Below are 14,015 nucleotides of genomic sequence, written 5' to 3' on the forward strand. Positions count from 1 at the left end.
GTCAGTAAAAAAAAAAAAAAAAAAAAAAGAAAACGTCAGGGAGAATTCACTTGCATCTTCTAGTGGGTCGGCTCGGTGTTGTCTTGCATCTCATAATCGCTTATTTTGGCCATGTTATTGTCCTTTTGCGTTCATGCCCCGTGTTAGCCTCTGCTAAAAACATGTTTTCTCGTCATCATCTTCTCCTGACCGTTGGTCTGGAACTAGCGTTAATCACACAACAGCGCCCCTGTTCTCTGTTGTGACCATTTGGTGTAATTACAGTTTTCAATTATCGATTTTTTAGTAATAGTAGTCTTTCCTGGAATATCGCGAATTTAACTTTCGTAAGTATTTTATTATATCGTTGACAAAAACATTTCAGGATAATTATCATTAACATTTTTTGGCCAACTCTACTTTAAAGTAACATTTGTATTCCCTATTGAAACCATGAATACAGCTAATATGCGGGGGCGGCTAATATGCAAGAAAATACGGTAGTTATTTTTATTATTGGAGAATGGTTATAAGCTTTTATTCATACACTACGGGCATGCAATAGCTAAGCAGGATCTTTTCCCCCATCCAATTCATGTTTAAGCTTGTTTAACTCAACGGACCAATGTGTGATTATAGGGAGCATGTGACATTTGGAATCTCAGCTATGACATGTAACAGTGTAGAAATGAATCAATAAATCAAAACAAACCACAAATAAATTATGTAGCATTTTTTTGCATCATTAAGTTCTTTACATAAATCAAAAGCAAAATAGTGTTCAGCCCCAATACCAATACTTATCAACGCTAGTGTACAACTCAAATCTTAACATTAAAAACAGCTGGCGATAACAGCCAAACACAGAAAAACGTACCTTCACTACTCTGAGTAGTGCCCCCAACAATTAAATATTGTAACATTTATTCCATAGTTGTTCACTGGGCTCAGTATCTCATAACTTAAGTTGAAAAGCAAGCTCTAAGACTTCTACTTCCATTTCCTAAACCCACACTTCCTTCCCCTCCATGTGACGCCAGCTCCCACTCATTTAATCCCATTGCATCCCTCTTGGCCTTTACCACCCCACCCACGTATATGTCGGCTTAAAACAACTCCATCACTGTCCAGCCGCCAGCACACCCCACCCGCCCCATCTCTTTGTGGTGGCAGTGTGATCCTGCAACCTAATCCAAACATGGGCTGCCAAGTTAGAAAAATAGTGACAAAAAGAAAAGGATGGATGCTTTACAAAGTATTTAACTCAGTCTCTTACGTCAGCTGTAATATAAGAACTTTTCCAGGGTGCAGACGACAGTTCACCTTTGTTTCTAGCATTCTGCCAGATATTATTTTATTTAGAATTTTAGAAATATTTTTCATTTTCGATGCTCATCCTTTTCTACATGAGAAAAAAGAATCAGTTCAGTGATTGTTCTTTGTCGATTTGAATCCTGTGATTCTTCAAACCGGTTTGTTTTTTCAAATGGGCCTAAATTGGAGCGACGTCACTGGTTCACTATAAAACATCAGTACGTCATTACATAAGCGTCATGCAACCCAAGCTGAAAATGATGCAACTTCAGCAGTAAAAGGCATGAGATTTAGTGGGTACGGCTCCAAAATGTATATTCTTCCAAAAAATGCCTGTAGTTGTCTAAAGAATAAAACGTGTTAAAAAGCCCAGGGTGTTAACACCAGTCATTAATATTAACAGGCCTCTGCTTTGGGCAGTTTTGGCTCAAAATTGAGGTCTGCCTGCAAACAGTAAACAGGAAAGATTAATACACCTTTTTCATGACACACAAAAAAAACCTTTAAGGACTTTCAAGAGAAAAATCTCAGTTTTCCAACACCAGTATAGGTCATCGCAATGTTATTTGTTTAGATGGAGCAGATAGGAAATAGTGAACTTTTGCACAGGTATGCAAATGTCTTCCTACACAGACGATATCGTACGACTTCAGGATAGATTTAGTGTGAAAGTTTCGCATTCTGAAACCAGTTTTAACCTGTGAGCTCCCCAGTGTTGAGTGTAACTAGGTGTACAGCAATAATAATTTTTCTAGTATCAAGTAGTGTGACATTACTTTTTTGAAAAATAAAAAACGAATTGTATTTTTTTTCTCCTAGGGTTTGGTGATTAACTGGCAAATCAAAGTTATAGCCAATGAAGACAGCAAACGAGGCACACGGTAAGAGCCGTGTTGATAATGAAAAATTAGGTATGAACTTTTTAGTAATGTAGTCTAAAAATTTTAGGATAGCCTGCCTTTTCCCTTCAGGCAAATGCTTTGCATGTGAGCACATGCAGATCCCTTCAAATTTTCAAATTGAAAGCTATAAACCTGTATTGCTTGCACAGAATAAATAGTTTAATTGTTTTTATTTTTCAGAGGCATATGGCATGCTACAGAGAAACGAAAACCCCAGTTTTGTCAAAAGGTCTTTAGTTTAAAGATCATGAGTAGTTGTAGGGAAGGGGTGTCAGACTCGGGTTGGTTCACGGGCCGCGTTAACGTCAACTCGATTTTATGTGGGCTGGACCATTTTAGATAAACTTAGATAGACTTTTTATAAATGGGTTAAAAGAACTGGATTAAAATCCCTGAATATTCAGTTTTTTATAGATCTGAAACAATGTTTACTACAGCCTTTTTATGTATTTTTAGATTTTACAAAATTATTTTTGAACTCAAAACACAGAAAAATGTATTGAAAAAAAATACAATTATTGATTTAAAAGGGGGAAAATCAGGAAATTTAATATACATCTATAGTCTTCATTTTAATTTGATCCTAAAACAGAAAGTTGGCACTTATGATTTACTTTCCCGGGCCACACAAAATGATGTGGCAGGCCAGATTTGGCCCCCGGGCCGCCACTGACTCATGTTGTAGTGTGTTCTAATAAACACTTAAATTTTGTCAGTCTTGGTATAAACATTTGCCTCATGTCAGGTGTTGTGGTGTCAGAGTTTCTTTTCTTGGTATATTGTTACTGCGGAGAATAAAGGCCTAGGGCGCCACCAGAGTACAATACACCGTCCTCCTTGGGGAGATGATGTGACGTTGAAAAACACCAATTCAATGACTTAATTCTGTGTGCCGGTCTGGCATGTTGAAAAATTCAAGGTCTTCTCTAGATGGGAGCATATATTGTTCAAGAACAGGGTTGGGCAAACTATTCCACAAAGGGCAACAGTGGGTGCGGGTTTTATTTCCAACCCATCAGGACATTTTTTGTTTTTTTTTAACCAATCTGGTTTCGTAGAAGTGCATTCAGTGGATGGGAGTCAGGTGCATATTGTTTCTTCATTGGTTAAACTGTTTGTGGTGGATCGGTTGGTGCAATAACCAGGACCCACTAAGGCCCTTGAGGACCGACCGGTTTGTCCACCCCTATTCTATAACCTGAATCAAATATACTGCATTGACAGTATTTTTAGATACGGGCAAGTTTCCCATGCCACATACCCTCATTCAATCCCTATACCACAGATTATCACAGATAGAGGCTTCTAAAATCTAATACCTTTGCTTGTTTTTTCCTCTCTGGTTCTGGTGTAATGACGTTCCATTTTTTCATAAAGAACTTTGTACCATGATTCATCGAACAAGACCGGCCCTATTTGGTCTTGAGAGAGAATTTCGTGAATATTCTGATCAAGTTATGCACTGCAGTTGATGATAACGTCATCATCTTTGCTTTTTTTCCCCTCTGGGAAACACCCTATAGGGTGATTGCTCCATTAATTTTCTGCAGAGCAATGGGGCAATTGAGGGGTCACTCAGAGAAGCTCTTTTTAAACTCAAATCATGTTGCCAATGGACCAAAATAGCAGTACTGAATCTTTTATCAGCTCACTAAATCTTCACGACGTTTATTCCACAAATGTGCAATTGACTTTTCCAGCCCCATAGGCTACCTGGTCCAATTTAAAAAAAAATGTTCACACCATAAATGTCAATCATTCATTCATATTCTGTGCCAGTTGTCCTCATGAGAATCGTGTGGGTGCTGGAGCCTACCCCCACTAACAGTACCCGGACGTTTGGTTGACGGACACTTGGTCCCCAGACGTTTCGTCGAACGGACGTTTGGTCTACAGACACTTGGTCCACAGACGTTTCGTCGAACGGATGTTTGGTCAACTGACAGTTATCTCTCTCGCATGATTATTATTTTGAGAGATTACCTGGTTGATCGCTTTCAACAGTTAACTCCTTTTCTCTCCCTCATGATTAAAATTTTGAGAGCGAGTGAATCCGGCGACCAAATATCCGTTCGACTCAACGTCCGTTTGACCAAACGTCCCGTCACGCCAATAACTATGAACAGTAATTGGTGTACACCTAGGGTGCCCATTACGTAGATCGCCAAGGAACAATTGGTAAACCGCCAAGGTACTATTGGTAGATGGCACGACAATAATAACATTTTGATCCCTCCCCTCTGTCGATTTTCTTGGCTATAGGCTCTAATGAATTTTGCATGTCTGCAGTAAGATTAAGCATGAATCAAGAGTGGATTTTTACCCCAATTCCGTCCTGCTCTCATACATGTTGATAGTCTAATAATGCAAGGTATATCATTACATAGTTGCTGAACTATGTCAGTAGCCTCTAAAAAAAGATAGATTGCAGAGGGTTAACTCCTTGAAAAGTAGATCTTGAAGCAAAAAAACTTTGAACACCAATTCAGTAACTCATGTCAAAAGCCCATTTTCTACAGCTTCATCATCTGGGATCAATTACAAGACACACCACAGCCGAAAACTAATGATCACGGAGTGAATGAATGACTCAAAAGACACCTTTACTGATGTCTGTATTTGCCCCAACTAAAATTGTTGCTTGTTTCCCTCCAAGTTCGCTTGCAGATTTAAGAATGATCATCTTATTATAATGACAAGTACCGAGCTGATAACAAAACATGAAGAGACCAACTCTACCTCCCTTCATACCCTCCACGCAATAGGAGAAATAGAATACATACTTTTAGATTTTAATTCACGTGTTAGTTGACAATTTTTCACTACACCAAATGCAAAGACAGTACAGTTCAACATTTGGAATCAACATTAAATTTACTTAGCAGTATTGGAAAAATACTGTATATCAATCCATGCAACGAGAAGCAATATATCTTAAGAAAAACATTTTGACTGGTTCATTAGAAAAGCAGTAAAAGTAAATGGCAAGTTCTTTGAATTTGCAGAGACGACAATGTTGAATTAAAAAGGTTTGAAATAACCTAAACAAACTCACCTGTGTTAAATCCTGATCCGTCAAAAGATGCAACTCTCGAGGTTTGAAGCAGTTCTGACATTTGCTTTTGTTGAAAAAGTTCGCCTGGAATTTCCTACAGGAATTTTCTTTAGCGGTAGACATCGCTGTTGACTGTCTGTCCGATCTTCTCTGGGTAACTTTAATCAGCAGTGCAATTGTAATCCTGCTTTTTACTTCTTTCTTTTCTACTCCAATTTCGGAAAAGACCCGATGCTCCCATGCGTTTTCCAAAATCAATGCCCTGCCTTTTAATTCTAAATAGTTGTTATTAAAATGTTCTCTGCTAGTTTGCTCGTACCCAATTCCCTTTCCCCTGAAAAAATAGGTGCCATCAAGCCACCCTGATCATCACTCAATCAGTGATGAATGTTTGCCAGTCAATGACTCACTACCACAAAGCCGAGCGATAGGGGGCTAATATCCTGTTAGCTCACCAGAGGGTCCCCAGATCAATAATGTGATGGCGTAAACCACAAAAACGAAGTTAGAACACTGGTCCAGCCATTAGACCTGTGCGAGATCATATGCAACGGGCGACACAAAACTTGAGCGTTAATACGTAGATTTAAAAAAGCCTTGTGGCTGAACCGCAGGTTATTATCCCAGTTGCAGGCATTGGTCCATGCGAAGTTCATCCAGATCTGCCTTGCTAGGCTAATGGCTAGCCAGCCAGCTTGCTTGCAGATACGCTAATGCTAAAGAGATAACGTCCCGTTCGGCGTTTTCACTAAAGATTAAAAAAATACATGTTCACAAACATCAAACAGTCCGACGCCTTTACTTTTCAAGATTAAAAAAAAAAGTCGACATGCAAAAACAACAGCGCGCAGCTAGTTACTGGTCGGAAAACAAGTGTTTAAGGAATGATTTCCTAACTAGCTTGGCTAGCACAAATGGGTTTATTTTCTTCTTTTCCAAAGGGAGTAAGGGGGTTGAGATAGAGCAACATGGCTCAAAAGCCTGGAATGCCAGGAGATCTCGCGAGATTGTCCCAATGTCGCCATCCAGAGACGTAACATAGTACAGCATCGTCATTGAGTAACAATTATATTGGGATATCATATTATTGTGTTTGTATTCTATTGTTTTATATATATATATATATATATATATATATATATATATATATATATATATATATATATATATATATATATATATATATATATATATATATATATATATATATATATATATATATATATATATATATATATATATATATATATATATATATATATATATATATATATATATATATATATATATATATTATATTACATTACATGATATAAAATAATATAGCCCAAAAACATGTGTATTATAAACATATTAGTATAAATTATAAACACATGATAAATATAAAAGAGTTTTTCTATGCAGATATTCATCATATCTTAATCCGTAGTATTCCTGTTTTAAAACCATTCAAAAACTGCCTAACCCATCCACATCAAATTATGCAAATGTCTGGATCACTTGAAAACAGCTCCAATCTATTCATGTCCTCAGTTACAGAAGAGTACTGCCTTCATGCTGGCAACAAGGCAGCATACTTCAGATAGCTACTGTGCACTATATCTGAGTATTCATGGCTGACACCACCAATGGCTATTATAAGCAACAAGTTACACTGTACACCAGAGGCTCAGAAAGAAAAGCAGGGCGGCATGGATGGTGGCGGTGGAGTGTTGAGAAAGGTTGCTGTTACCTAACCAAATCTGGAAAAAAACTGCCATCAGGCCTAATCAAGGATAATCTTCTTGTACTGTACTGTGAGTGAACCAAGAATAACAAGGATTACAGGTGTGTGCATGTGTTTGTGTGTGTGCGTATTTGTGTGTGTGTGGTTGTGTATGTATGTGGGCTGGGTTTTTAGAGTGCTTATACATGAGCTCCACAAACTGCCTAACCCATCCACGTCCAATCATGTGCAAGTCCAAATTAGGAAAGTTGAAGTTTTCATGGATTCAATATTACTTGTGTGAAAAATCTAATGCATGTCTTATTAGTGAATTAAGACAACCAGGCTATTCCACCAAGACGAGATATCTAATAACAGTATTTAAGGTGGGGTGCAGCAGAGAAAAGCACTGGAGCAGGAGCTTGTCCAGATTATATTTAGCTGTTATCAAGCTTTGTTATCATACAATTCTTGCATTACAATATGAAAAGATATATCATAACAAACCACACACTAACAGTAGCAATAGCATGTCTTGTCTACAACATTTAAAGAAAAAAACAGTAAATGCTACAGTCCTCAAACGGAAGGGTTTCAAACTGCACCATCGTTAAGTTGATGCACGAACAAAGAATATTTATAGCAAGGTAGGTTCACACAAAGATTTCAAAAAGCCAAGCTCCCTCTAAAACATAAATAAAATAAAATTGAAAAATAATATCCAAGTTGAGAGGTGGAAGGAAAATATTTATTGTCAAGATTATCGCACCTTTTTCAACATGGATTTGAATGAGAAAATCTTGATTTAATCATTGAGAATAGGAACTAGTTACCCAAAACACATTACTTTATTATCTCTTGAAAAATAATGAAAAGTTAATGAATACCGTATTTTCACGACTATAAGTCGCACTTAAAAGTCTTAAATTTTCTCCAAAATAGACAGTGTGCCTTATAAATGGAAAAAAAACAGAAAAACAAAAACGAAACTGTCGGACCACTGTCGGATATTAAAAAAACAAACGCCTGAACTGAAACAATACTGTTAAATATGCAGATGCCATCTTAGTTTACAAAATCTTCCATCATATAACTCCTCCCCCACTGCAAGATTTTATACAAAAAAAATCCAAAACATCAACAATGGCTGGCTCTAGAGGTGACTGTGTAGTGAGTGCTTCATACCTGGAAGTCAATAGCAATTACCGTATTTTCACGACTATAAAGCGCACTTAAAAGTCTTAAATTTTCTCCAAAATAGACAGTGCGCCTTATAATCCAGTGCGCCTTATATATGGAAAAATGTCATTCATTGAGGGTGCGCCTTATAATGCGGTGCGCCTTATTGTCGTGAAAATAAGGTAATTGAAATGCACTTCTTATCCATCTAACAGTACTCCTCTGCATGATCTCTAAATGAATTCAAACACTTTGCCAAGAGCTGACCATTTGGAATGATTGCCTCTGACCGATCGATCATGCTGTTATACACATCATTTACTATGTTGTTCATTAGAAGCCCTTAGTACTGTTTTCCCTTAGCATTTGTTGATAAGTCCAATCCATAATTCACACTATCCTCAATAACTAGGTAAAATATGACATAGTAGTCAATACGAAACTTATTAATGTTGGCCGAAATGATGAAGAATCATATGCGGAGGGCTTTTCCCACTTCACTTTTAGATACTGTTCTTGGATTTTTGTGTGTCCATCAACTGTCGTTAGGTACAGTAGAACAGTCACACTTTAGAAGACTAAACTAGATAATTCTTTTGTCAGCACTTGTTTTATTCTTATAGTGTGACCTCTTCCCTCTTTTTCAGACTATGGCTCTACCTTCTGTGATGGTATTGCCCCTGCTGATTGTTATCGCGGCAGGGATATACTACATCTACAATGAGGTCATGCACTTCATGGCTAAATCTTTAGTACGGAACAAAGTTGTGGTGATTACAGATGCCGTGTCTGGTGTAGGAACTGGTAAAAAAATCATTATATAAAAAGTTCTGGTTTGTGTGTTTTATGTCATTGATATTTATGAGAATTGTATTGTCTATTTTCTCCAAATAATAACTATATTGGATTGGATTGAATAACTCTTGATCTCGGAACTGTGAAGGGCAAATGTCAAGCCCTGATCACCTTGTATACAATGCTTTGCTGATATCTTCAAATCAAGTAGTCTTCCTCTACTTTTATCAACACAAAGTTCACATTATCGGCAGCTATATATTTAATTGGAATTTAGCCGACATACGTACATGACTATCACCATCTTAAAACCATTGAGTGTTAAATATTTATCTTTGTCAAACATGCCTGTTGTTTTCCAGAGTGTGCTCATCTCTTCCATAAAGGCGGGGCCAGGCTCATCCTGTGTGGAACCAACTGGGATAAACTGGAGTCTCTGTACGACTCATTGACAAATAATGCGGACCCTAGTGAAGTGAGACAAATAGATTTCTGAATTGATTCCGGTCATTTTTGGTGATTCCTCGCTGATGCAACAAATTTGATTTCATGTTGGAAATTTTGGGTCTAATCATACAGATAATAACATTCAAGTTGAGGGTTCACGCAACAATAACTTCAGCCAAATGGGTTGTGTCCTTGTTTTCATCATTTTCCCTCCTCTTGCACCAATTCCCCAATCACCACTTCCTACTCTGAACAACACAATAGCAGGACATCCTCTGCAACAGCAAGCTGTCCTTTATGTACAGTATCGTTTGCACGGACCTACATAACAGATGTTGGCAAGGAAGATGTTTCATAAACAATGGTCACAAAAATTTGAATCGGTTCGCTTGAAAGTCATACTTTTTCCCTTAGTTTTTTACATTTCACTCTATATATATCCACATTTTGCACACTGTATATATGGTAAAGTATAATTTATGGTCTCAGTGTTTTGTGAGCTATACAATCTAATCTTCATTCGACAGAAAATGAATTATTGAATGTATAGATTTAAGGCGCCCCAAGTATTTGACATGCTGACAGCAAACCCTCTAGGACAGTTTATCAAGTAACTACAATTTAGTACCTTTTTTCATGTATTTTTTTACAGACATTTGCTCCCAAACTAGTAATTCTGGATTTTAGTGACATGGAAAACCTGGAGGACATTACGGCTGAAGTTGTGGACTGTTATGGGTGTGTGGATGTATTAATTTGTAACAGCAGCACAAAACTCAAAGCTCCAGTGCAGAGTGTGTCTCTGGAACTTGACAAAAACATCATGGATATCAATTACTTTGGCCCAACAACCTTGACCAAAGGTAGGATGCATATATCCTGGAGAATTTCAATACCAAATTGCTTGCTGCAAAGTGAATTGCGGATATCTTCTCATTGCTCTTTTTAAAATTTCATTTTATTTAATACTCTTGCAGGTATTCTTCCTACCATGATTCCGAGAAGATCGGGACAAATCATCTTGGTCAACAGTATTCAAGGTAGACTGGCTGTCCCCTTCAGAAGTTCCTGTGAGTTGAAACACTTGCAACCTACTGTTTATGACATAATGTAGGCTTCTGCCATATGGGCTGTGCTTTTGGTAACTGGGGATTCAGTCTAATAAGCTCTGATACATCAATACAAAGACCAAAATTCAACATAGCAAATTAATGTCATTTCATCTTAATTTAAGCAAAGTAAAACTGCTATTGTTAGGGATTGGTTCTGTCATGTTTTGTTGGGTTATTTTTCTCTTGTGTGACCTGCCCTGGTTATTCCTGTACTGCTCGCTGCCTTTCGTGTGACCCAGGTGTTTTTGATTGTCTCCTCAACCCTTGTCTGTCTATTTAAATCCTGTGTATTTGTCAGCCCTTGTCAGATTGTCTGGTTTTCTCACTGTGTCTAGTGTTCATGTATGTCTCCCAGTACTCTTTGTGTCTTCCATATAAGGTTTTGGTTTGTTTGTTTGTTCCAGTCCTTAGTTTGTCACTTTCTCTGGTTTTGAAGTCTTTGTTGTTTTTGAGAACAAATGTTATTAAAACTTCATTAATGCACCCTTCCCATTTCTGCCTGTTTTCCTCCATTTGGGTCCAATGAATAATTGTACAATAAGCTTTGCTTTTCCCAACTGATCAGAGAATGAATTCCAGTCCTTTTGGGATAAATTGAATTATGATTTGGAAAGAAACCGTCTTGGCAAAATTGTTGGCAAAATGTGAGTTGTTGCATGCTACAAGTTAAGAATTAATGAATGTGTTTTTGTTTACACCAATTAGATGCTGCTTCTAAGCATGCGGTACAGGCCTTCTTTGACTGCCTCCGGGCTGAGTTAGAGGAGTATGGGATCACTGTGAGCACCGTCAGTCACACTTTCATCGATGCCAATGTTACTCCATCTTCCGAGAAGCCCGACTCCAAAGTGAACAGCTTGGCTTCATGTGAGTAAAAAAAAGTGGTTGCAATGTGATGACAGGACAGTAATCACTCGAATAACGCGGTTAATGTAGACTAGACATGGCCGCGATAAACAAAAAACCACGAAGTAGGAGCATCCCTATTATAGCTAACTTTTTTTATTTACTGTTAGGTTCATCAATAATTATACTTTAATATAATTATAAAACAATACAGGAGGAGATCTCATTCAATTTTTGAAAAGACATTACATGGTAAGATGATTGGACACTCTAAATTGCCCTTAGGTATGAGTGTGATTGGTGGTTTGTCTCCTTGTGCCCTGCGATTGGCTGGGCACCAATTCAGGGTGTTGTCCCCCGCCTCTGGCCCAAAGTCAGCTGGGATAGGCTCCAGCACACCCCGCGACCCTAGTGAGGGTAAAGCGGTTCAGGAAATTAGATGACCATTCATACATTGCAATATTCTAAGAGAAAATTGTAAGATGACAAATTGAAATATGATGAACAATATCTCCATATTGTAATATTACATGATTAAATGTGTTTTATTGCTTATTTTTATGTTACGTCAACCGGACATTGCTTGGTTTCATGGGCATCAAAACAAAACAAAAATCATTAAATTCCGATAATAAAATCAGTAAATCACTTATTTTTACATCACGTGAAACGGAAGTTGCTTGGGTTTCCCGAACCTAAACTTTTGGCAACGTATAGTCGATGTGAACAATTAGTTATTCAAATATTTTTTATCTGTTTCTTTGATTCGTGTTGATAAAACTTTGATGAGAATTTATATTATAAATACAGGTGATAAATTAGAATTTCAGTTAGTGGTCTGCTTTGAGATTTTTGCAATGCAAAAAGTGTGTCGTAGCTAAAAAAAACAGTTGGGTAACACTGATCTGTAGTACATAGTGATACTTAATTATTTCCAAATGCAAAATATATTTTAAGTTTTTTTTCCATTCCATCTAGTTGTTGCAAGTCAGCTGACCTACGGGGTGAATCCCGTAGTACTGGCCAATGAGATTATGCAAACAGTGAACAGGAAGAGGAAGGAGGTTGTGCTGGCCCACCCCATCCCCAGAGTGGCAGTCTACCTCCGAGCTGTCTTACCCTCTTTCCTATTTGCTGTACTGGGTGCTGGAGTGAAAGACTCTGTCTTAGCTGAGCAGATGTAGTAACTGAGAGCAAAGGAAAACCAAAAAAAGAACAATGAAGCATGGTTTGTTTCTGTTTTTATTTTTTTGGCTGAATTTTAAGTAGATCATAATTATTGGAAAATTATCCTTTGAGAAATTGTTGAACACTGCACCCTTCTGAACAAATATTAAAAACTGATGTATGCAATACGTACTTGTCATATTTTGTTGGGGAACCAATTAACATACCAAAGGAATGGAATGGGCTACAGTTGTGGTCAAAAGTTTACATAAGTTTGGTTCTTATATTTTAGTTTATTATGGGTAACAGAAAAAGTGATCAAATCTTCTGGGTCAAAATATACATACGGCAACACGATTTAGCAATTTTGGTGAAAGTTGTGTCAGTGAAATGAGCTTCTTAGCATGGCCTTTAACTTCTTGTGAGTGATAATGAGTGACTACAGCTGATGACTTCTCTGAGGCCATTTAAATAGGGCTCATTGGATTCAAATGCCCACAATTGCTACAATGGGAAAGTCAAAGGATGTCACCAATGGACCTAAAAAAGTGAATCCTTGACTAGAACAAGTCAGGAAAGTCATTTCAAAGGAGCTGCAGGTCCCAAGGGCAACAGTGTAAACAATTGTTTGCAAGTGTAAAGAGCATGGCACTGTTTTGTCACTGCCACGATCAGGAAGAAAACCCAAAGCTATAGCCTGCTGCTGATAGAAAATTGGTCAGGAGGGTGAAGAGTCAACCGAGAATCACCAAAAAGCAGATCTGCCAATAATTAGAAGCTGCTGGAACACAGGTGTCAGTGTCCGCAGTCAAGCGTGTTTTGCATCTCCATGGACTGATAGGCTGCCGAGCAAAAAAGAAGCCCTTGCTCCAAAAGCGGCACCTTAAGGCCCGACTGAAGTTTGCTGTTGGTCACATGGACAAAGATAAGACCTTCTGGGAGAAAGTTCTGTAATCAGACGAAAAAAAATCGAGCTGTTTGGCCACAATGCCAAGCAATATTTTTGGAGGAGAGATGGTTTGTCTTCTCGTAGTAACCACTAGATGTCACTAACGCATCTTCCTCACGTGCTAGCCGAGAATATATGTTGATGTCTCTAATAAACTATGATTAAAACTGTGTTATGCAGCCTTTGTATTGATGGTCATATATTGCATATACTACTAAAATATCAGTGTTTAATTTCCCTCCTTTTTCGTTTAAATTGTATATATATATATTTATATATATATATATATATATATATATATATATATATATATATATATATATATATATATATATATATATATATATATATATATATATATATATATATATATATATATATATATATATATATATATATATATATATATATATATATATATATATATATATATATATATATATATATATATATATATATATATATATATATATATATATATATATATATATATATATATATATATATATATATATATATATATATATATATATATATATATATATATATATATATATATATATAT

At 36.9% G+C, this 14,015-nt stretch overlaps 2 protein-coding genes across 8 annotated transcripts in view; one reads left to right on the forward strand and one right to left on the reverse strand.

Moving 5' to 3' along the window:
• mprip (myosin phosphatase Rho interacting protein) overlaps positions 1-6,257 on the reverse strand; it is a 38,058-nt gene extending 31,801 nt beyond the window's left edge. For 2 of the 7 annotated variants that reach the window (XR_013329684.1, XM_077739490.1), the window contains exon 1: positions 5,251-6,250. Coding sequence is in view for 6 of the 7 variants with exons in the window: in XM_077739490.1 (XP_077595616.1) it covers positions 5,251-5,373 (123 nt within the window). In the remaining variant the exon portion in view is untranslated. Of the gene's footprint in view, positions 1-5,250 lie in introns of all 7 variants that reach the window. The other 5 variants (XM_077739487.1, XM_077739484.1, XM_077739489.1 and 2 more) reach the window with 3 other exon arrangements.
• Positions 6,258-6,927: 670 nt separating this feature from the next.
• Positions 6,928-12,653, forward strand: dhrs7cb (dehydrogenase/reductase (SDR family) member 7Cb). The gene is made up of 7 exons (XM_077739494.1): positions 6,928-7,077; positions 8,782-8,938; positions 9,292-9,404; positions 10,029-10,239; positions 10,354-10,446; positions 11,194-11,355; positions 12,313-12,653. Exons 2-7 carry the CDS (start codon positions 8,785-8,787, stop codon positions 12,516-12,518), a joined length of 939 nt encoding a protein of 312 aa, XP_077595620.1. The 5' UTR covers positions 6,928-7,077; positions 8,782-8,784; the 3' UTR covers positions 12,519-12,653.
• Positions 12,654-14,015: the final 1,362 nt, after the last annotated feature.

This window comes from Stigmatopora nigra, chromosome 18 (genome assembly GCF_051989575.1).
Source record: "Stigmatopora nigra isolate UIUO_SnigA chromosome 18, RoL_Snig_1.1, whole genome shotgun sequence".
Lineage (NCBI taxonomy): Eukaryota > Metazoa > Chordata > Actinopteri > Syngnathiformes > Syngnathidae > Stigmatopora > Stigmatopora nigra.

Excerpts from the sequence above, each read along its gene's own strand:
- dhrs7cb (XM_077739494.1), top strand. The coding sequence starts at position 8,785 with ATGGCTCTACCTTCTGTGATGGTATTGCCCCTGCTGATTGTTATCGCG. Across the intron at positions 9,405-10,028 it reads ATAATGCGGACCCTAGTGAA|ACATTTGCTCCCAAACTAGT; the intron begins GTGAGACAAATA and ends ATTTTTTTACAG. Across the intron at positions 11,356-12,312 it reads AGTGAACAGCTTGGCTTCAT|TTGTTGCAAGTCAGCTGACC; the intron begins GTGAGTAAAAAA and ends CATTCCATCTAG.